This window comes from Ochotona princeps, chromosome 15, assembly GCF_030435755.1.
Source record: "Ochotona princeps isolate mOchPri1 chromosome 15, mOchPri1.hap1, whole genome shotgun sequence".
NCBI classification, from domain to species: Eukaryota; Metazoa; Chordata; class Mammalia; order Lagomorpha; family Ochotonidae; genus Ochotona; species Ochotona princeps.
This window is the reverse complement of record NC_080846.1, coordinates 16,930,087-16,951,043: the sequence shown is the minus strand read 5'-3', so window position 1 is coordinate 16,951,043 and position 20,957 is coordinate 16,930,087. Positions and strand designations below refer to the sequence as shown.

At 48.1% G+C, this 20,957-nt stretch overlaps 1 protein-coding gene and 1 pseudogene across 3 annotated transcripts; one reads left to right on the top strand and one right to left on the bottom strand.

Annotated features, from left to right (window-relative positions):
- Window positions 1-1,285: 1,285 nt before the first annotated feature.
- On the top strand, window positions 1,286-16,836 carry LOC101519674 (retinol dehydrogenase 16-like). 3 transcript variants are annotated; one of them, XM_058673736.1, is made up of 5 exons: window positions 1,286-1,385; window positions 4,345-4,838; window positions 7,735-7,993; window positions 16,036-16,199; window positions 16,407-16,836. In XM_058673736.1, the coding sequence occupies exons 2-5, from the start codon at window positions 4,526-4,528 to the stop codon at window positions 16,622-16,624; spliced, it is 954 nt and encodes a 317-aa protein (XP_058529719.1). In that variant the 5' UTR covers window positions 1,286-1,385; window positions 4,345-4,525; the 3' UTR covers window positions 16,625-16,836. The 3 variants fall into 3 exon arrangements, with proteins under 3 accessions (XP_058529719.1, XP_058529718.1, XP_058529720.1); XM_058673735.1 differs by having other exon boundaries at window positions 7,624-7,993; XM_058673737.1 differs by lacking the exon at window positions 4,345-4,838 and having other exon boundaries at window positions 1,319-1,385; window positions 7,624-7,993.
- Window positions 16,837-17,936: 1,100 nt separating this feature from the next.
- Window positions 17,937-20,467, bottom strand: LOC101521793 (retinol dehydrogenase 16-like; annotated as a pseudogene).
- Window positions 20,468-20,957: the final 490 nt, after the last annotated feature.

Genomic DNA, 20,957 nt, shown 5'->3' with positions numbered 1-20,957 from the left:
TCACAGCATAAGGACGTGATGGACTCCCCTGCTCCGGGTGGAGGAGCTACTTGGCAGGAAGAACTAAGTGACAGGTCGGCAGTTTCCACCCAGCTTTTTTTTGGATGGGGGGTGGGGCGGACCTTGAAAGAGAGAGCCTGGGAGGAAGGAAGAGAGGGAGGGGTTGGGGGCAGGCTGCTTGCCAGCCTGGGCAGGGGGGTGGCGGGAGAGGGCAGATTGCCCTGGTCTCAGCAGCTGGGGTAGCAGCAGCAAACAATTCCTGGAAATCCACTCTTTCTGCTTCCCCACTCCTAGCTTGCTTTGTTCCTCCACCCTGAAAACTGCAGAGAAGACATTGTGATCAGCAGCTCCAAAGGAAGGAAGGTGCCAGGGAGGGCAGAGATAAAGGCAGGCAAGTTCCAGCATGGGGGCTGAAGGGTTGGTGCCCGGATCCTGGAGGGAGAGGTGAGGCCAGCTGTTCCAGACCCAGTAGCACCCTGGCTTACCAGGGCAGGTGGACTGGGGACAGGTCAGGGTGGAAGGGATTGGGAATGACTACACAGCTGTCCCCAAAACTAGCTTCCAGAAAGTTCCTGAGTGAAGAAACCAGGTCTGGCCAAGGAGGTGGCCCTGCCCTCCTGCTCCACACCAAGCCAGCAGCACCAGATACACAGATCCCCCAAGAAGAGCAGGGCACAGCCTCGGTCCCTGGCTCCTGCTCCCTCAGGCTGCACAGGCTTTGTGACCAGGCCTGGCGATGCCATGTAGTGGCTTACATGTCACTCTGACCAAGCTACCTGACCCTGCTGAGTCTCTTGCCAGGCCAAGTGAGGCTTTCCTTCCCGGGGGGCAGACGGTACCACAGAGAACGTGCTCGGCAGCAGCAGGCCCGTTCTTCACTTCCTGGTGGAGAAGGCAAGCCAACATCCCTCCTACGCGAGTCACTCTGACAGGCTTCTCTCCCCATCCACCAGAAGCATTAGCTCAACACCCACTTTCTCTTTTATTTAGTTTTGTGGGGCCATGTGTTTATTTTTATGACTTATTTACTGACTTTGATTTTGCTTGAAAGTCAGAGAGTCAGAGCAAGAGAGAACTCTTCCATCAGCTGGTTCACTTCCAAGAGGGCTGCAATGTCTGGGTCTGGACCAGGCCAAAGCCAGGAGCCTGGAGTTTCATCCAGGTCTCCCATGTGGGTGGCAGGGCAACAACCCAAGGAGTTAAGCTACTGTTGGCTGTCTCCCAAAGTGCCCACGACTCATACCAGCACACCCATACGGGATGTGGGTGTCACCCCAAGTGATGTCTTTACAGCCAGGTCGAATGCCAACTGTGGCATCGTACCTGAGTTTCACGGACGAGTGAGGACATGTCTGCAGTGTATCTGGCAGTGGAATGTCCAAAAGGTACCAAAACAATTAAATTATAAAGTATGATAGGGCCCAGCGGTGTGGCCTAGCGGCTAAAGTCCTCGCCTTGAAAGCCCCGGGATCCCAAATGGGGGCCGGTTCTAATCCCAGCAGCTCCACTTCCCATCCAGCTCCCTGCTTGTGGCCTGGGAAAGCAGTCGAGGATGGCCCTATGCATTGGGACACTGCACCCGCGTGGGAGACCTGAAAGAGGTTCCAGGTTCCCGGCATCGGATCGGCGCGCACCGGTCCGTTGCGGCTCACTTGGGGAGTGAATCATCAGTCGGAAGATCTTCCTCTCTGTCTCTCCTCCTCTCTGTATATCTGGCTGTAATAAAATGAATAAATCTTTAAAAAAAAAAAAAGTAAGATAAAAATGCCTGCTCCCTAGAGCTCCTCAGGGCCAGGAGGAGTACATTCTGGGAAATGTGGAGGAGGGGGAGGGGCCTTCTTGGGGTGGGCGGATCTGGGGCGGGGCCAAGGGAGTTCTCTAGGGGACAGTCTTTGCCTCCCACCCCATCCTTCCAGACCGGAAGGACATGCGTTCCCTTTCTTGCTTTCGCGAGTGGGGAGGGCAGCGGCGCCTTTGTCTGAGGAAGCCTGGAAAGACCGGAAAGAGGCCAGGGGGTCGGGGGCCCCACCCTCTCCAGCTCTCGGCCTCCACCATGTCTCTGGGTTTCCTACCCTTCCCCAGCCTCTTCCTGCTTCCAGCTTGTTCTCTGGCTGCTACCTTTGGCTGGGTCACTTAGCCAGTTTTCAACACCGCCCCCCCCCCCTTGGAAGCCCACGGATTCCTGGGCACTGGGGTGTAGGAGGACTCCCTGAAGCCGCATGGAGGCTCGTGTTGTTGGACGCTGTGCCAGGCGTGGGTCAGATGGAAGGTGCAGTCAGGAGTCCACCTGCATGGTCATCATCCCTGCCAGCTGCTGGAAACACACACATGGTGAGACTGCTCCTGTCCCCAGGGCGCTCCAAGTCCACCCAAGCCAAACTCTGGTGTTCAGCCCACTGAAGTGACGCCATTGGGGGCAGGAGTTTATTGTAAGTAGAGCTGCCACTGGGGACACCCACATCCCTGATTGGAATGCTGGGGTTCAAGGTCTGCCTCTGCTCCTGGTTCTGGCCTCCTCCGAATGTGATGGCACAAGGACTTGTGATTTGACCGCCCACGTGGGAGACCCAGATAAAGTTCCCAGCTTCTGGCTTTACCTAGGCCCAGCCTGAGCTGGTGTGGGCACTTGGAGTGTGAACCCAAGGACTGGAGACCTCTCTGTCTCTTTTCCTTTCCAAAAAATACAAATTGAAAAAAATATTAAAATATTTATTATATGTCCACAAAAAATGAACTTATTATTTTAGGTCTAACCTGGCATGAGGCAGGCAATACCCAGATCCCCTGGAGAGAAAGAGCAAGAAAATACAATGCAGACAAACTGAGAAAAAGCTCCAACCTCTCCCTTCAAAGAGCCAGTTGAGAACAGTGAGCTCAAAGTCAGCCTAGCTTCAGGCATGAGATAAAGACTAACCAGGACCAAACCTGGAGGTGGGGTAGCTAAAGCTGGCACCTAAGAAATCCATGAGGGTTTGCATTGATCTGCCCTGGCTTCATCCACCCAGGACCTCTGGCTCAAGTCTAACCTCTAGCAATGGCTCCGCTGCCCCCCTCCAAAATCTGCCTGTAAATGAATGCTGTCTCACAGGCCTGCTCCTGCTTTGCCACCCTGAAGGAGGCTCCTAACTGTGACTGCCTTAACTTCGAAGGTGAGTCCTTCTCCAAGACCCACATCCATTCTTGGGAAGTGCTCTGCGCTCACTGGGATACCTCTTTGTTGCTTGGGCTGGCTGGCTCTGAAGCTCCACCTAGGGCAGCAAGGATAGGGCCTGGTATAGCAGAAGGAAAAACAAGGTGACAAGGACATCCAGTGATCCTGGGCCTCCAAGTCCCTTCAGACTTACACTCACGCCCCTGCCCCCTGGGCATTTTTCCCTGCAGGAATTCTGAGCAGGGCCCAATTCTGGCAGTCTGTTGGGGGTGAGAAAGTGGCCCACACACCTTTCGTTTGCTATCTTGGGCATCCTGAGGAGCAGTTAGTGCTTCCCCCCCCCCACCCCGCCTCCCAAACATGTGTGTGTGTGCGGCGGGGGGTAGTGGGGAGGCTCCTGTCTCTGATCTAGTAGGGGTGCTTCATGCTTGTAGAGTTAGGAACAGGTTGTGAAATTGACACTAATCCAAAGCCTTGTTGCTTCCCTTCTTGAAGGAGTCATGGCAGGGAATAATGAGGGTCTTCCTGGTACTAAAGAGAGTGGCATCATGAGGACAGGCTGGCAAATCCATGGAGCCTGATCCAGCCCAACCCTCAGACCCAGACTTCAGTGGCACAGGCCCTGCAGCTCAGCTCCAGCCAATGATCTTGGCAGGAAACCTCCTACCCTCCAGTCCAACTCCTGTGCACCTGCTGTGTGTATGCCTTTTCCTTCCTCCCTGCCTGCAACTCTAGGACTTTCACTTCTGGGGGCCTCCAATCCCTTCTTTTTTTTTTTTTTTTTTTTTAATCACTTCTGTTTCCTGTAATGTCCAATGTCCTGGGCACCAGCTCTACTCTTTGCACAGCATTTGTCCTGGGGTGGGAGGAACTGCTTCCTCTCCTCTTTCTCCTTCTCTTAACCACTCCCAAAGAGACAGCCTGTGACTTGGTTTCCTAAGGAGCCATTCTGGCTGCTGAGCCGCGTGAGGAAACACAGGTGTAGAGAGGGCGTCTGGTCTACTGTGTCACACCTGCGGGTGCAGCAGGCCAAGAAAACAAGCCTATAGCTGTACACGTTCCTCTTAGATAAGAGAGCTTTCATTGCGTGTCTGGGCACCTGCAGGGGTACCTGCCTCAGCAGAGCGGAATGGGCAGGGGATGCAACTATTGCTGAGTAGTCTTTTTGTTGTTGTGGTTATTGTTGTTTTTAGAAACAGTCAATGAGGAAAGGCGTGTGGCAAGATAAAGAAAAGTTTCAGGAAGAGGGAGATGGGACGAAGGTGAGGACTCAACACCAGAGAATCGACTGCCCAGGCTGCTGACAAAGCCTTGTGCTTGGTAGCTCCAGACGTTGCTCAGAGGATCAGTTGTCTGTGTGTCCCCTGAAAAGCCATGTGGGGCTGCCTGGTGGCCCTCGTGGGCCTGTTCTTCCTGGTGCGCTGGTACCGCGAGAGGCAGGTGGTGAGCCAGCTGCAAGATAAGTATGTCTTCATCACGGGCTGTGACTCGGGCTTTGGGAACCTGCTGGCCAGGCAGCTGGACATGAGGGGCCTGAGGGTGCTGGCCGCGTGTCTGACGGAGAAGGGGGCCAAGCAGCTGAGGCGGCAGACATCGGACAGAGCGGAGACGGTGATCCTGGATGTCACACAGACGGAGAGCATCACTGCGGCTGCCCAGTGGGTGAAGGAGTGCGTGGAGGACAGAGGTACCACCTGACACCTGCTCATGCCTGCCTCTTCCCTCTGTGTGCCAGGGTCTCTTCCTGTCTGCTCCTCTGCCAAATGCCCCAAGGGGTTTCAGGACTTGAGGTCATGTTGGCTTTCTTCCCTCTCCCATCCTGCCAGCCTGCGCTCCTACTCTTTCCCATCCCCACCCCACCCCACCCCTTGGTCCTCAAGCCCCCTGTCCTGAAGAGAATTTGCCCACCTCAGTCCCTCTGTATCCCTGGTCTGCTTTCTAAGCACAAGTTCTTCCTTGCTCCACATGGAGGCCCTGGGCTGCAGACTGACAGACTTTCCAGAGGGCAGGGGAGTGGAGCCCTGAGCTGTGGGTTTGTGGTGGTGGCCTGGGGCTGTGCTGGAGCCAGACTCAGCTCCTTAGTCCTTGAAATTGTTCTTACTGGCGACCAGCAGTATCCACCAAAGAGTCAAGTTCTTTCCTTTTTCACAGGCGATCAGGAGGTTGAAGACTGGCTCAGGCAGGTCAGAAGCTAGAAACAGATCACTTTCCGGCCTGATAAAGCATACTAGCTTGTGTATTCCATTATGGGAGGACACAAGAACAATGATTTTTTTTAAAAATTTAAATAGAAATAGAGAGTGATCATTGTTCCAATACTGGGAAATTGGAAGGTAAAACCAAAAAGCACAAAACGTTGCCACCGAGACATGGGTATTGCTAACATTCTGATGTCTGTGGATTAAATTTAGACAACATTGGTATGATATTTTCTCTTTAAGAAGATGAACTCTCTCTTTTTATAAAAATGATGTATTCACTTGAAGGTTAGAATTACAGAGAGAGGGAGAGAAACCAAGAAGGGGAGAGATCTTCCACCTGCTGGTTCAGTCCTGAGATGGAGCGATGGGGCAGATTGGGCCAGACTAAAGACAGGAGCTTCATCCACCTCTCCCACAGGGGTGGCAGAAGCCCAAACACTTGGCAGGCAGTTGTTACCCATTATGCCACAACACTAGCCCGGAGATGAATGCTGTTACAACATGATGGAAATTTGTTTTCCAATGTTATATTCCTTGAGTTTATTGTTACTTAAAGTCACATGCTGTGCTTGGGAACTGAAACTACTTGCTACATTTTATTGTCATAAATTAAATTCTGCAGTTTTCTATTTTGCAGAATCTTTATCTCTGTGTACTTCATTGATTGATTCATTATTATTATTTTAGTGAGTTATTTATTTGAAAGGCAGAGTCGCAAGAAGATCCAGAGAGATAAAGGGAGAGAGAGAGAGAGAGCTTCCATTGCTACCTCATTCTTCAAATGACGAGAACAGCTGGAGTTAGGTCAGGCCAAACCCAGGAGCTTCTACCAGGTCTCCCATGTAGGTACAGGTGCCCAAGAGCATGGGCCATCCTCTGTTGCTTTCCCAGGCACATTAGCTGGGAACTGGATCAGAAACAGCACATCCGGGAATCAAATCTGGAGCCAAATGAGGTGTTGGCACTGCAAGTGGCTGCTTCAAGCATTATGCCACAATGCCTTGCCTCAAAGCAAGCATTTCAAGTCTTTATTTCCCAGTGGAAGTATCTAGACAGACATTACTTTTACCTTTTTTTCTTTTGTCATTTTCTCTTCCTACTCGTGCTGAGCCACCTTGCTCTTTCTGTTCCTGTATCAGGTGGCTGTGGGGCAGTCTGTGTGTGTGTTTCATTATTATGATGAATTCCGCGAAGCAGACTACTTTATCATGAAAAGAGACTGCAGTGGGCTCATGGTTTACATGGGTAAGATCATGGAAACCCAGTGGTATATGCTGACAAGTAGAACCCTGGGGTGGTCCAGGACACCCCACAGAAGGAGACAGAGAGCACCCCAAGTGTGTGGGTCTGGTCTCTGCCCCTCCTGACAGAGGCACTGGTTGACTTGCGAGGGCTCCACCTGTTGACCTTATGTAGCTTCATCTCTTTCCTATGGCTCCTGCACCCAGCACCACGGTCAGAGGAAGTTTCTGTCCCCTGTTCCCTCATAGTGGGCATTGACTTTCAGCACAGGAGGTTTTGGGGACATTCGGGCATTCCCAAACCACAGCAAGTACCAACTGTGTGAGGGATATCGAAAGCTCACAGAGATTGGATTTGAAAGGTAATAGATTTTTCCACAAACTATTTTCTAAAAACCAATTTTTAAGAATTTGAAATGCAGAGTTACAAAGAGAGAGACACAGAGATCATCCATCCATTGGTTCACTCCATCATGGTTATAGCAGCTGGAGCTGGGCCAGTCTGAAGCCAGGAGCTTGGAGCTTCTTTTATATCTCCTATACGTGTTTAGGAACCCAGGACATGGTCTGTTCTCCACTGCTTTCCCAGGAGCATTGGCATGAAGTTGGATGGGAAGTCGCGCAGCCAGGAGTCTAACCAGTGACCAAATGTGATGCCAGTGTAGCAGGCAGTGTTTTAATTTAGTATGCACACCAGACTCCACAGGTTTTTAAAAAGGTCTGAAAATAGAAGGGATGCCTTCAGTGACTGCTAGGATAACATTACATGTAAATACTCATAACTCAGCTCCACACCTCCAGATGGTACAGAGGGCGTGCGGGAGTAGGGTGGGGAGTGAGGTTTCTCCAACATCACTTCCTACTGTTGTGTAGTGGGGCAGCAGCCCGTTGTCCACTGTGCACCCAGCTGCACCAGGAAGAGTAGAAAGGAGGAATAAGGCTGGCTGTTGCATGCCAGTGGCTTCCAGGACAGGCAGCCCCAAAGCCCGGCTGATACCATATGGTCGTCTGTCCTACCCTACTCCCCCAGGTGACACCTGTCACAGTGTTGCCCATCTAGTGGGCATGAATTGGAACCCCAGCAAGGTGGGCAATGCACAGGCTCCTCCTAGAGTTGCTCTTTCCCTGTCATTGTCCCCAGGACTCTGGGGACTGGTGAACAATGCTGGCATCCTTGGGTACTTGGTTTCCAATCAGTGGCTGACCAAGCAGGACTTTGTGGATGTGCTCAACGTGAACCTGCTGGGGATGATCGAGGTGACTCTGAGCCTGCTGCCCTTGGTGAGGAAGGCCCGGGGCCGCGTGGTCAACATCTCCAGTGTCATGGGACGTGTGGCAATGTTTGGTGGTGGCTACAGCATCTCCAAGTATGGTCTGGAGGCCTTCTCAGACTCACTCAGGTAGAGTTGGGACAGGGCCCCTCCCTCGGTACTCCTGCTCCTGCCCCCAGGACACATTGGCTGGCCCTTCCCCCAACACAGCACGATGGCTCCTGCTGGAGATCCCTCAGCTTTGGGCTCTGTGATCACCCTGCCCCAACTTTCTGAGTCTTAGCCAACCATTCCCTGGGAACTACTTGTCCAAGTGCTGACCGGCAGGCGGGTGGGGCCCCAGCTACGCATTAAGGGAACCTGTTTGCCACTGGAGGCGGTGTGGTCTGGGAGTGCCCAGGCAGAATGAAGCTGGGCATTCAGAGATTCCTGTGGGGCTGTGGGTCCCAGGGAACTGTATTCTAAACATGGCTTCCCACTGCCCTTGGCATTGAGGTCACTAGGGGAAGCACAGCCCTGGCAACATAGGGTGGGGAGAGCTCATGCTTCACTCACACACAGAAGGAGCACAGAACGGGCAGCTTCTCCGTGGGCAACCAGCCAGCTCACACCTCTCTTGTAGGGATATGAGGAATCTTCTCTCCAAAAGCTTCCATACAGAGCACTGGGGCCATTTACTTATACGCCAAAGCAGGTGTTAGGGACACAGTGTGAGACAGGAAAGACACTTCCACACAAGGAGAGAAGCCTGTCAGGTCATGTGTGCGTTTTTCTGGTAGGGAAGCATCCTGGATCCAAGACCTGTTCTGATGTAGCTGAGCAGAGTCAAAGAGTGCAGAGCAGGAACCGTGCTTCCCAACAGGGCCTGCTTGGGTTCAAGCCCACAGCCCCGCTCCGTCACCGAGAGCCCTTGCCTGAGATCTTTAGGCACTGTGGCACACCTGGGTGAGGGCAGAATGAACACTGGCAGCCCAGTGAGGAAGCTGAGAAGTGGCCCAGGGTGAGGAATCTCCAAGAGAGAGAGAGATTTCTTTGTTTTACTGCCTGTTCCCCAATGTCCACAGGCAAAGAATGCATTCCAGATCTTTCTGTGTGTGCAGGGACACACACACACTAGGGCCATCCTTGTCTTCTTTCTGAGCCACTGTCAGGAGCCGTGCACTATAGCCACACTGAAGCCATTTTGAATATAGACTTATGGGACAGTGGAAACCCCCGGTTGGCTAGATGCTTGGGAAAGAAGTTATGAAACTAATCACACGCTTAGCTTCAATTGTTCCTAGCAACTGTTTCAGAATGTGATTGATGCTGTACTTACCAACATCTTGTTACTGATTACCTATGCTATTGTCGATATGTTGGTTACTATTGTTGATATGGTGGCTGCTCAAGAACAATCGGTCTTGAGACCATGGCTTGCGTCCCAGCTTCTCTTTCCCTGAGCCTTAGTTACTGAAGAATATAAAAACCCTCAGTTGAAATCAATAAACTGACAGCTTGATCAGACCTACTGTCTTGCTGTCCATTCTTTGTGTCTCTTGTCCCTTCATTCTCTCCTAGGTGGCTGCGACCCCGTTGACTGTCCTGCTGGACAGGACAAATTGGCGCCCAACGTGGATGTGTGCAGACCACCGACAGAGAGAACGCCATGCCATCATTCATGGAGAGGCCTCTCGTGGTGTTGAAAGGAACACCGGTTGAGCAGTTTCACGGTTGACCCGCCGGAAGTCGAGCTCGTGGGAAATATTCACGGCGCAAATCTTACGGAGCCAAGGTAAGATGGGACAAGCATTCTCATAACATGACCTATTCTTGCAAGGTCTTATAGATTCATTCAAGACACGAGGAATTAGGGTGAAAAAGAAAGACCTCAAAACCTTTTTGGATTTTGTTGGTCTGATTTGTTCCTGGCATCCCCAGGACGGTTCTATTGATGAGAAAACTTGGTGTAGAGTAGGTGATTGTTTTAAAGATTATTATGAAGTTTTTGGACCTGAGAAAATTCCTGTTACGGCTTTTAATTATTGGATTTTGATTTATGATATTTTAAAGATTAAGTCTCAGCATCCAGATTTACAGGATCTGGCTTTTGAGGGAGAACAATCTCTTAAAAAGAGTCACTCTCGGCTGTCCACACCTATCCCCTCACCTTCCCCAGGTTCTCGACCATCTTCTGTCATTATAGATATTGAGGCAGAGTCCAGTGCCAAGCCCCTGAGCAATCTGCCCCAGAAACTATATGCTCTCAGATTAATAGTCATTCACGACGCCTCTCACCCACCTCTACCTTATGCTTCAGAAGCAGCAGCTCCTTCAGCCCCTGCCTCATTACTAGAAGAGGAGCCTGTAATAGAACCCCGTAAGAGTGAGGCTTCAGATCTCCCCAAGAAGAGTGTAATATGCTGCCCTGTTATTCACATCCCTGCACGAGGTGGTGGACACCACGCCACGAACATCAACCACTGCAGTTTAAAGTTCTAAAAAATATTAAGCAAGCAGTGAAAGATTATGGCACTCAGACACCTTTTACCTTTGCCCTTATTGAGTCCTTTTCAGGCATGCATCTCCCACTTCTTTACCCAACCCCTTAGCTGAGAGAGGCAGGGTAAGATAAGCCATTTAAGGTTTATTAAAAAAAAAAAAAAAAAAAAAGAAAGAAGAAAGAAAGAAAAAGAAAAGAAAAGAAAAAGAAAAAGAAAAGAAAAATATGTTCTGTAACTTGATGTAACAAAAGTAATCTGATAAAGAGTGATCCAAATCCACTGTTAAATTAACTTAAAGCATGAGATGAACCTATGTGTGCTTGTTTTATAAAATATCTCCAGGTTAAAGTATTTTGAAGAAGAGTCTGGAAGTTGCAACAGGTTTGAGAGTTATATGTCTCTGTTTTGACATGTTTGGTGTTTGTGCTTATGTTTGTTTTGTCAATATTCTTGGTGTTCTATTATTTTTGTCCGGACAAAACTAAATTTTGTTTTAATATTCTTTCTCCAGTTGTGTCTTTGTCTTGAATTGTTAAGTTGTTGTTCTTGTTCTGAATTGGGTGCGTGTGTGACTGACAGACGAGATGGGACGGACCATGACTAACCCTTTTTCTCTCTCCTGGTAAATAATTTTAGAGAGGTCTAACAAATTTAACAGGACCTGGCCAGACTGGACTCCCCACCTCCACTGAAAAAAAATTCGTGTGTAATTTTCTTGCTATTTGGTCTTCAGCTTATAGTGTTGTCCTGGCATTGATTAAGTCTAACATACAGTATTCAACATGTTCAGTTAAATGCTAAAGGTACTTTTGTTTAACTCATTTAGACCTCTAAATTCTTCAGAGTTTTAAACCAAATCTCATGACTTTGGGGGTTCCAGTAGGATCCCTGGAACTCTCAAAGATTGAGACAAAATTTAAATAATGTACTTGTCATTTAAAATAATTTGGATTATAATCTCACAATATTACAAAATTATGCTAAATTTATTGCATCATATATGCTGTTAAAATAGAAGAGCATTTATGTTCATTGGTCAAAATGTTTCCTACTCATGAAATTGATCCAGATTGTAAATTACTTGTGTTCTTACTTATAAGGAAATATGTGAAATTTTGCCTTGCAGGAGAACAATGGATTCTTTAAAGATGTATAGTAAAATGGGTCATAATGTGTATATTTTCTGAATGTTTGCCTTTAAAACAATGGAGTTGAAGTCTGATTCTTTGTGAAAAACAGTGTTTTAACATCTTCTTTTAAGTAATTTTCATTTTATTGATAACCAAACCTGTTAACTAACTTCAGTAAATTCCAAGGTAGTCTCTCAAGACAACAGCTAAATTTAAGTTTTTTCAGCTCTCTTGACTTCAGTAAAACAGAAGCTTAGGGGAAGCTCCAGGCCTATCAGCCATAAAACAAGGAAGGGATGTGCTTGGAGTCTGCCCTTTGAAGAATTTGGGATTTGACTTTGTCCCTGTTGTGGTGATTCTTATCTGCCTTCATTTTAAAAGGGAAAAATTTCCAAATCAGCTAGAAGAAGACTGAAAAAACTTCTCTTTCCCAGTTTTGAGGAGGATTTGTGCTAAAATGTGTTTCCATGAATTAGGAGAAATGATTGAAAATTGCTTAAAGCATTGTATTTAAAAGTTGGTATCCTTTTATTAAGAAACTGTCTTAAGAAAAGTTGAGGAATGAATCTTGTAAGCTTTACATATAATTGGCTATAATTTTAAAGATACTATTATAACATTGTGTAAATCTTTAACATTAATACCTAATACATGCTGATGTTAGAATTGATATCTGTATTCAAAAAAAGTTTTTGAAGTGTGTATACATAGCAATGCTAGTAAATACCTAAAAATAAAAATATCTCCAATTTTGAAAGCTGTTAAGAAATTGAAGCATTGAAAAAAAAAACTGAAACATTGAACTTTAGGTAGTCTCTGTTTAATGGGTGGCTTTGTCAATTGTCTATCCAGCTTCAGTAAGCTCCATTCTTGTTCCAACCTTTGAGTTTGTTACAGTTCTTAAACAGTTAAGAGATGATTTTATGCACTAATTCCCATGTTTAAGGTTATATCTCCCTTTTGGTGACTGACTAAGGAAATATACATTTTGCCTTTCAGTTAGATAATCCCTTGTGTTCTGTATATTGTCTTTGTTAAATTCTCATGATTTAAAAGAACTGTGTTTAAGGGTATTTTCTGGTATGTACTTACTTTAAAATGTTTGGGTGATCATTTATAAGTGATAAAAAAAATTTTTTTTTGATGTGTTGTTTGAATCAGTCTGACTAAATGAATGGATATTATAATGAGGAATCTTTGATCAGATACTTTAAGAACTCTTGGCATATTTAATAGGTTTAACTCTTCTGGTTCTGGAATTTCTAAATAGGCCCCTGACAGTCTCAAACTCAGAAGAATGTGTTTCAAAGGTTGTATCTTTCTGCTAATGAAGTTAATTGTGAGACAAATAATTAATTAAATCTAAAAAAAAAAAATTAAATTGGGGGTGAGAGGCAATTGCAGAAAAGACATTGGGAAACCTTGCCAGTGGGGAGCCAGGACAGCTAAGTCTAAAAAGTACAAGAGTGTGTAAAATCCTACAGGTGGTATCAGAGCTAAACATAGATACTTTGTTTTCTAGGATTCTAGCAAGCCTATTGCATCCATTAAAGCTAAAGTTTAATTGTAAACTATAGGTATGGTTTATTCAGATTACTAAGAGCAAAATGTAATTCTAAATAATTGGTAACTTGAACATACTTAACAGAATTCTCAAGTAGCTGTTACAAAAGCTGTTTTGTTTTATGTGTGTTATCTGATATGCATGTACATGTTTATGAATGAAAATTGCCAAGCTAAATCCTTTTTAAAAATTATGTATAGATGCATAATTAAGCTCTTAGAGAGTCATGTCTGTTACTGTTTTCTTAGGACCTACAAGATCTGTTCAGCTTAATAGTTCTACACGATTTTAAATGGACTTACTGCTAGCGTACAGTTTCAAGATTGGCCATGGGAGCCCAAATCCTCATAAGCTAGATGGAAAATATATGAGTATATGTATGCAAGTGTTTAATGATAACTCAGATGTCAGAGAATGTTAAAATGCTCCAACATGGGAAACAGCTCTTACAGCAGACTCATAGACTGTCAATTTTAAGCAGCACTCAGTGGCCTCAGAATCAGCCCAAAAGGCATTCTGATCTGACAGGAGAGCCAGCAAGAGAGCAAGCATATCAGGTGTGGAAAGCCAGGACGCTGCTGCTAAGAGTGTCCCTCCGTGAAGGAACTCAGTGGTCCACGCCCCAGTGCAAAGAAGCAACCACCGAGGATGGTTGTGCTCTTCTCTCAATGGAGGAGAGAACTTCCACTTTGTGTGTTGCCAGGTCTGATGGGGTTGTTGTTGATTCAAGAGGCTTCCACAGCCTAAACATTGCGTGTCTGGAGCCTCAGGTGATAACTGACGTCACATATAAGAGTGCTAATTTGTTAAATCCACTAGAGTCACTGTGTACACTGGCTTCCCATGCAGGACTGTATATTCAGTCATAGTAAAATTAATAGTACACCTTGCTGTATTTTAGTATAAAGATTTATTATCTCAGTTTTTTATTATGTCTGAATATTTAACTCTTTTGCTCTAAGAAGTCAGCTTGCATTTACCTGTTCTGTGATGGTCTTATATCCTGATGCTGTATGCTAATCCTTGCATTGTTACTGTGCCTTCTGATTGATCTAGGTTAGCAATTTTATGCAGCTAAAAGAAGTTTCATGTATTCCATTGAGCTTATTGAATATGTTCCAAAATTTGAGACTTCAAGGAGTTAATTTAGACAGGTGTAAATCTAGTCCACAGTCTTAAATTAAAGTTTACTCTGACAAAGATTGAAAGCTAACAATTCTTTTACATCTAAGTTCTGAAGCTCAAGTATTCAAATTGCTAACCGAACTCACAACCTGCTAAGCTGGGAAAGTTAACTATGTTATGGCTTGTTATTTAGACTTCAAGAAAGAGAAACCTTTCAAGTGCCAGAATGTACATAGAACACCTAATGACTTCTGCCTTCTATCAGGAACCACTAGATGGATCCCCTACAGCTGCTGTTACCCAACGGCGCCCCCCTCTCAGCAGGAAGTAGTTAAGAACAGATGACGGCGTCCCTTTTCCCTAAAAGCAGCTGGGGTCCATTTCTGTGTTTGGAAATGTAGGAGCTAGATGGGATAATGGGCAGTTAGGGTCCCCGGTTCCTGGTAAAACTGTCTTGTGTACATGTAACAATGTTAGTGTTATGAGATTCTTGAATGTTTGTATTTTCAACAATACTTGTACATTGTTAAATATGTCTTTTTGAATTTCACCAGTCAGCTACTCCCCAATATACCATCATATATGTGTCACTCCAGTAAAAGTCCACAATGTTTTGGCCAGAGTGATAAAAATCAATCAATACCTCCAGGGACAATGGTCTAGTGCCTTCCTAAATTTCACCAGTTAGCCACCAGTATAATTAAAGTAAATGAGACCCGAGTTCTACCCATGTCAGGAGAAGTTATTCTAAATGGCATTAAATTGGCAGCTTGCATGTTCAAGGAATGGAGCAGGATTATGGCCTTAGAAACCTCGATGGTTGCTGCACTAGTAGTTGCCATGCTCTTCCTGTATTGCATACACAAACAGCAAGCCTGGGAGCAAGTTGTCATTGGACAAGCCGTGATGGCACTGGCTGTGGAAAATCCTAGCGCTCAAGTTTGGCTGAGCATGATGTGTTAATAGGTGATCAGAGACGGATAAGATCTGACGGGACTCTCCAAGTGATAACCCCCCACATCATGCCATGCGGCTCCAGTCTTCAAAGAGGCTTGTCTAATATAATGGGGCACAGCCTTTGCCAGATAAGTGTTTAGCCAATGACGGGCACCTTTCTGATACCCCATCAACCTAAGACAGGGAGCCCTGGATGACTGGCAGGGCTGCCCAGAGACGGGTAAGAGCTGAGGGTCCCTCAGAATGAACCTAAGACAGGCAGCGCTTATCTTGCTTCACAAACCTTTCTCTTTTCGCCGCTTTCATTGATATATAGAAAAAAGGGGGAGATGTCAGGAGCCGTGCACTATAGCCACACTGAAGCCATTTTGAATATAGACTTATGGGACAGTGGAAACCCCCGGTTGGCTAGATGCTTGGGAAAGAAGTTATGAAACTAATCACACGCTTAGCTTCAATTGTTCCTAGCAACTGTTTCAGAATGTGATTGATGCTGTACTTACCAACATCTTGTTACTGATTACCTATGCTATTGTCGATATGTTGGTTACTATTGTTGATATGGTGGCTGCTCAAGAACAATCGGTCTTGAGACCATGGCTTGCGTCCCAGCTTCTCTTTCCCTGAGCCTTAGTTACTGAAGAATATAAAAACCCTCAGTTGAAATCAATAAACTGACAGCTTGATCAGACCTACTGTCTTGCTGTCCATTCTTTGTGTCTCTTGTCCCTTCATTCTCTCCTAGGTGGCTGCGACCCCGTTGACTGTCCTGCTGGACAGGACAAGCCACATTAGCAGGAAGCTAGATCAGAAGTAGAGCAGCCAGAGATCACACAGCCCATCAAAGATGCTAAAATAGGCAGTGGTGTTATCTGTTATGTGAAACGCCAGCACCTGCTTCTCTGCTTACAGGAGGGAGCTCTTGCCATTTGACGTGAAGGTGGCCATGATTGAGCCTGGTTTCTTCCAGACCAACTTAGTGGACAAAGAGAGACTTGCATGTTCTATAGAGGAAGCATGGGACCATGCCAGCCCTGAGGTCAAGGAGCTCTATGGTTTGGAGTTTTTGGAAGTCTGTGAGTGAGCTGTGCCCAGAGGAAGGGGTGAGGGAGACTCGAGTGGGCATCACGGGTCCATCTTCTATGTCTCCAAACCCTGGCAGAGACCCTAGGGATATCCTCCATGCCCTGCACATTGTGGTATTTAGCTCCAGGCACCATGGTCATGGGTGGTCACATGGTTCACCACAGAAGTATACATGAGTTCTTTCTCTTTCTGGACAGACCAGAAACTACCAGAAGAATTCAAGCCGCCAGTTAGGCAGGACCTGTCCTTGGTGACTGACTGCATGGAGCACGCATTGACTGCACGCCACCCCCGCACCCGCTACTCCCCTGGATGGGATGCCAAGTTCTTCTACCTCCCTCTAAGCTACATGCCCACCTGTCTGGTGGATGCCATGGTCTCCTGGTTGGGCCCGAAGCCAGCCAAGGCCCTGTGAGGACCCTACTACCCTGCCTACGTGCGCACAGTTGGGAATACTAAGAGGGAGGGTGACTACCACTGGAAAGGGTGGGGTTCAGTCTCAGCTGTCCCCAGACCTGCCTGCTGCTCCAGCCTTTCCGTAGCTCTCACCTGGTGCCATGCAGTCTGGGAACAGCTCTTAGGGCTCACAGCTTTATGGTTCAGGACACATCTGCACAGTGTGGGGGAGTGGCACAGAGCCTGCACCTGCTCTGCCTCCCTGGGTGGGTCTGCCTTGTGCGTTCTTCACCTTTCACGGGGTGGCATGGCCCCATGCAGAGGAGGCATCATCCTCTGAGACAGCTGTGCACTGTTTGAGGGTGGGATGGCCATCTGCGACCCTGTCCATGAGGCCTGGGGAGTAGACTCACGGGCTTGGGGGTGTCGGGCATTGGCATGTTCATAGGACCCCATCATAAGACTCAGAAACTGATTTCCCACTTTTTGAAGACTTGGTTTCCTTGAAGTATGTTGTTTGAGAATAAACATTGTCATGTGCACAATCTCCCACTGACTCAAACTTGGCTTTGCGACCATGGCGTGCACAACTATGAGAGGGACTGTCAAGTGCGTTCCTAGAGGACAGGAAGAGAGGCCTGATGTGGAATTGAAAGGGGTATTTGTGTCTCCTGGACAACTGTGCCTACCCGATTCACAAGGGAGAGGCGCCTGCTTCCCTTCCAGAGTGAACCATGAGCGTGGGGCTCAATATAAGACAGGATAGACAAGCAAAAATGGGTGCGAAAGGGAGAGATGGAGCCAAAGCCCTGTTCTGTAGCCTTTGATGCATCCTACGACCCAGTGATCAGTGGTCAGTCCTCTGAGGAGCTGTTGGCCTTGCCTGGGCCCAGAAAGCAGGAAGTGTGTGGGATACTGGGTAGGATGTCTTTGGAGATGGGTGGTCCCTCCCCAGGGGCCTGGGATTTCTTCCTCAGTATTCAAATGCTGGCTGGGGAGCCTGCAGGGTACCCTGAGTTGAAGGACTACCCGGGTTTCTTGCGAACATAAAATTAAGGCTTAGGCTGAGGTCCCCAGCTGCCATGCGGCTTAAACCTGAAAGAGTGGCAGAGATGGGGGTACAGATCTCAGTTCTGTTTCAAGGGTTCCCAATACTTGCCCTGCTTCCACTTCCTTCCCAGGAGATCCCCACACTGACCCCTGTGGTTGGCCCAGCAGCTCTCAGACCCCACAAGTGGTGTGTGGGGACTAGAAAGGAAGAAATACCCGCCCCGTCCACTACGTTGATCTAGCACTTGGAGGACCAACAGTATAGTTCAGCACTGCATGACTCATGCCCCCCAGGGTGGCCAGCCTGGAAAGAGAATGAGGAAAGGCAGCTGCTGGGACCCCCGGGATCCTGAGGGCAGCATCCAGTGCCTGAGTGAGTCTGAGAAGACTTGCACACAATACCTGGAGATGCCGTAGCCCCACCAAACAGTGGCACATGACCTAGGGCACTGGAGATGTTGACCATGCAGCCCCAGGTCTTCCTCTCTTAAGGCAGCAGGCTCAGAGTCACCTCAGTCATCCCTCACAGGTTCATGTTGAGCACCTCCACAAAGTCCTATTTGTCAGCCACTCATTGGGTGCCAAGCACAGGGACATCCCAGCATTGCTTGCCAGGCCCCAGAGACCTGGGGACAGTAGAAAAGGAGAGAGCAGCTCTAGGATGAATCAGGGAGTACTCCCCCTATTGAGGTTCAATGTCACATCGAAATTGAATGCACTGATGGAGTACGTAACAATGTACGGAGAGAACAGGAGAAGGGAGGAGTGAGCAAAGGAAGACACGATAGCTGTAGGTGGCAGTGTCTGCCTGGTATTCAGCCTCTGCTTTCTCTGTCCCATGGTCTGGGTCTAGCAGGTTCAATCTATCTTCAGGAAGGGCATGTACAAGGTTTGTGAAAATAGAGAGCTCAGCAGGTGTGTCTTGGAAGGAAAGAGGAGAAGAATGAGGTGAGGAGAGAAAACAAAATAAGACAGACGAGGACGTGAAGGAGGGCAGGGGAACGAGAAGGGAGAACATGCTGATGAGTGTGCACAGTTGGGAGAGACACACGAGAGCCCGAGGCAGCGGGACATGAGGGACAGGCTTGCCTTGGCCATAAGACCCGACTTCACCAGCTCACGCAGTGTCTGCCCAGGACAGTGTGCGCACCCTCTCTGCTTGGGAATCTTGCACTGGCCAGGGAGGGAGCCCAGGTCACCAAGCAGAGGGGCATGGGGCCTGCTGCCACATTCTGGTGCCATGACTCCACCTGCAGACACCGAAGATATCACCCTCTCCTCCCACGCTCTCCCCAAAACACCACCCCTGCTCTAACCTCGTAAGCTCCCAGACATTCAAGCTGTGAGAAGATTGGTTGGGAGGTCTGGGTGGATTACCCAGCCTCGAGCTGGGGAGGAGTCAGAAAGACTGAGCTTCAGGTCAGCAGTGCAGGATTTGATGGTGTGGTCATGAAGGTAGGAAAAGCTTGAATCTGGATTTCCTAGGTAGAAATTAAGCCTGCAGCTCTGCGCTGCCTCTGCTCACCCCTCCATAGCATTAGAGAAAGGACCTGCTTGAACATCTTGTATTAACTTATGAGTAGAGGAGGAATTTTTATTACAGCATTCGTATGCTTACATTCATCGATCCAGGAAAAGCAAGAAACACATTTCAACAGCTCACAGTGCCGCACTGAGTAAACAGGTGATTCCCTCAACACCAGAATACAAGGACAATGACTATCTAGTGTTGAAAGAAATCAGTAAGGGAAATAGTCACTGTGACACAGTTCATCCACTTCCTGCAATGGTAGCATACCTTACAGACAAAGTTCAAGGCCTGGTGCTCCACTTCCCACCAGCTCCTGGGTTTGCATTGGCCAGAGCAGATCCATGGCTGTAGCAGCCATGAGTGACTCGTGTGTGTGTGTGTCTGTGTGTGTGTGTGTGTGTGTATGTGTGTGGTGTATTTCTGTTTCAGTTGCTTCTGTAACTGTCTGAATTGATAAATAACTAAAAAGGAAAGAAAACGCTGACCTCAAGGTGCAGTCTGTCACGGACGCTGCAGGGTGGGATCAGAGTGAACGTGCATTCTCCTGTCCTCTCATCCGTGTTTTCCATTTCCATTCAGGAAAACAGAAATCAGCGATCTCTATTCTTACACAAGGAGAGACAGCTTAACAGAGCAGAGGGCAGAGGATCCACCTCGGGCACTTGGGTCCAAAGACCCTGCAGCTTTCCCAGCCTCAGGCTCTCCCCAATCAGGGGCAGGTGCTCTTACAGCCTTGGGGAGGCATACAAAGGAAGGAGCTAGTAACAAAGACAGAGACCCTGAGCCTGGCCCAGTCTTGCCCAGCCCTAAGTATGGCCGAGCCACCCCAGGATCTGGCACTACATCCAGCCATGGCCTTACACTTAGCCCTACAGTGAGGTTTGAGGCTCAACTCAGGCACCAGGCACTTCTGGCTTCGGCACACAGAAGGAAGAGGCAGGTATGAGCAGGTGTCAGGTGGTACCTCTGTCCTCCACATACTCCTTCACCCACTGGGCAGCTGTAGCAATGATCCTGGACGCTCTGCGTGACATCCAGGATCACCGTCTCCACTCTGTCCGATGTCTGCCGCCTCAGCTCTTCAGCCCCTTTCTCTGTCAGACATGCGGCCAGCACCCTCAGGCCCCTCATGTCCAGCTGCCTGGCCAGCAGGTTCCCAAAGCACGAGTCACAGCCTGTGATGAAGACATACTTGTCTTGCAACTGGCTCACCACCTGCCTCTAGCGGTACCAGCACACCAGGAAGAACAGGCCCACGAGGGCCACCAGGCAGCCCCACATGGCTTTTCAGGGAACACACAGGCAGGCTGGGATGACACGAAAGTGTGACAACTGCTGCAGCAGAGCAGTGAAGAAGTATAGATCTGGTCTGCTGCTAGCTAAGGTTCAACTGCCTAGGCTCTGGTTAGAACTTGATCTCTGTATTGCTATAACCTTTTTTATCTTGACTCCACCTCTCTGCTCTTTGAATTGCTTTGGAAAATAATCAATGTTCTGTGCTGGTTTATTGTAATTGGGTAAGAGTTAGCCTTCCTGTTTCTTCCATTTCCCAGGAGCTTTCATTTTACCTCTGTGTATCTGCTGTTTCCTTCAGAACCCATGTCCAGCTCAGCTACATCTCCCTTCCCCACTGAATCCTGTCTGCCTCCCTGTGCACACACAACCACCCACACAGGTACACAGAAGGAACTCCCCAGGGTCCCTGAGACGGAGGAGGGAAGTCAGCACAGGGTAGGCATGTCTGCTCCCTATCCTTGGGCACTGCTGCCAC

What these genes read in the sequence shown, in the direction of transcription:
- LOC101519674 (XM_058673735.1), top strand. Translation starts at nt 4,526, where the DNA reads ATGTGGGGCTGCCTGGTGGCCCTCGTGGGCCTGTTCTTCCTGGTGCGC. An exon ending in GGAGTGCGTGGAGGACAGAG is followed by an intron (nt 4,839 to 7,623) that starts GTACCACCTGAC and finishes CTACTCCCCCAG; the next exon opens with GTGACACCTGTCACAGTGTT. An exon ending in GCCTTCTCAGACTCACTCAG is followed by an intron (nt 7,994 to 16,035) that starts GTAGAGTTGGGA and finishes CTCTGCTTACAG; the next exon opens with GAGGGAGCTCTTGCCATTTG.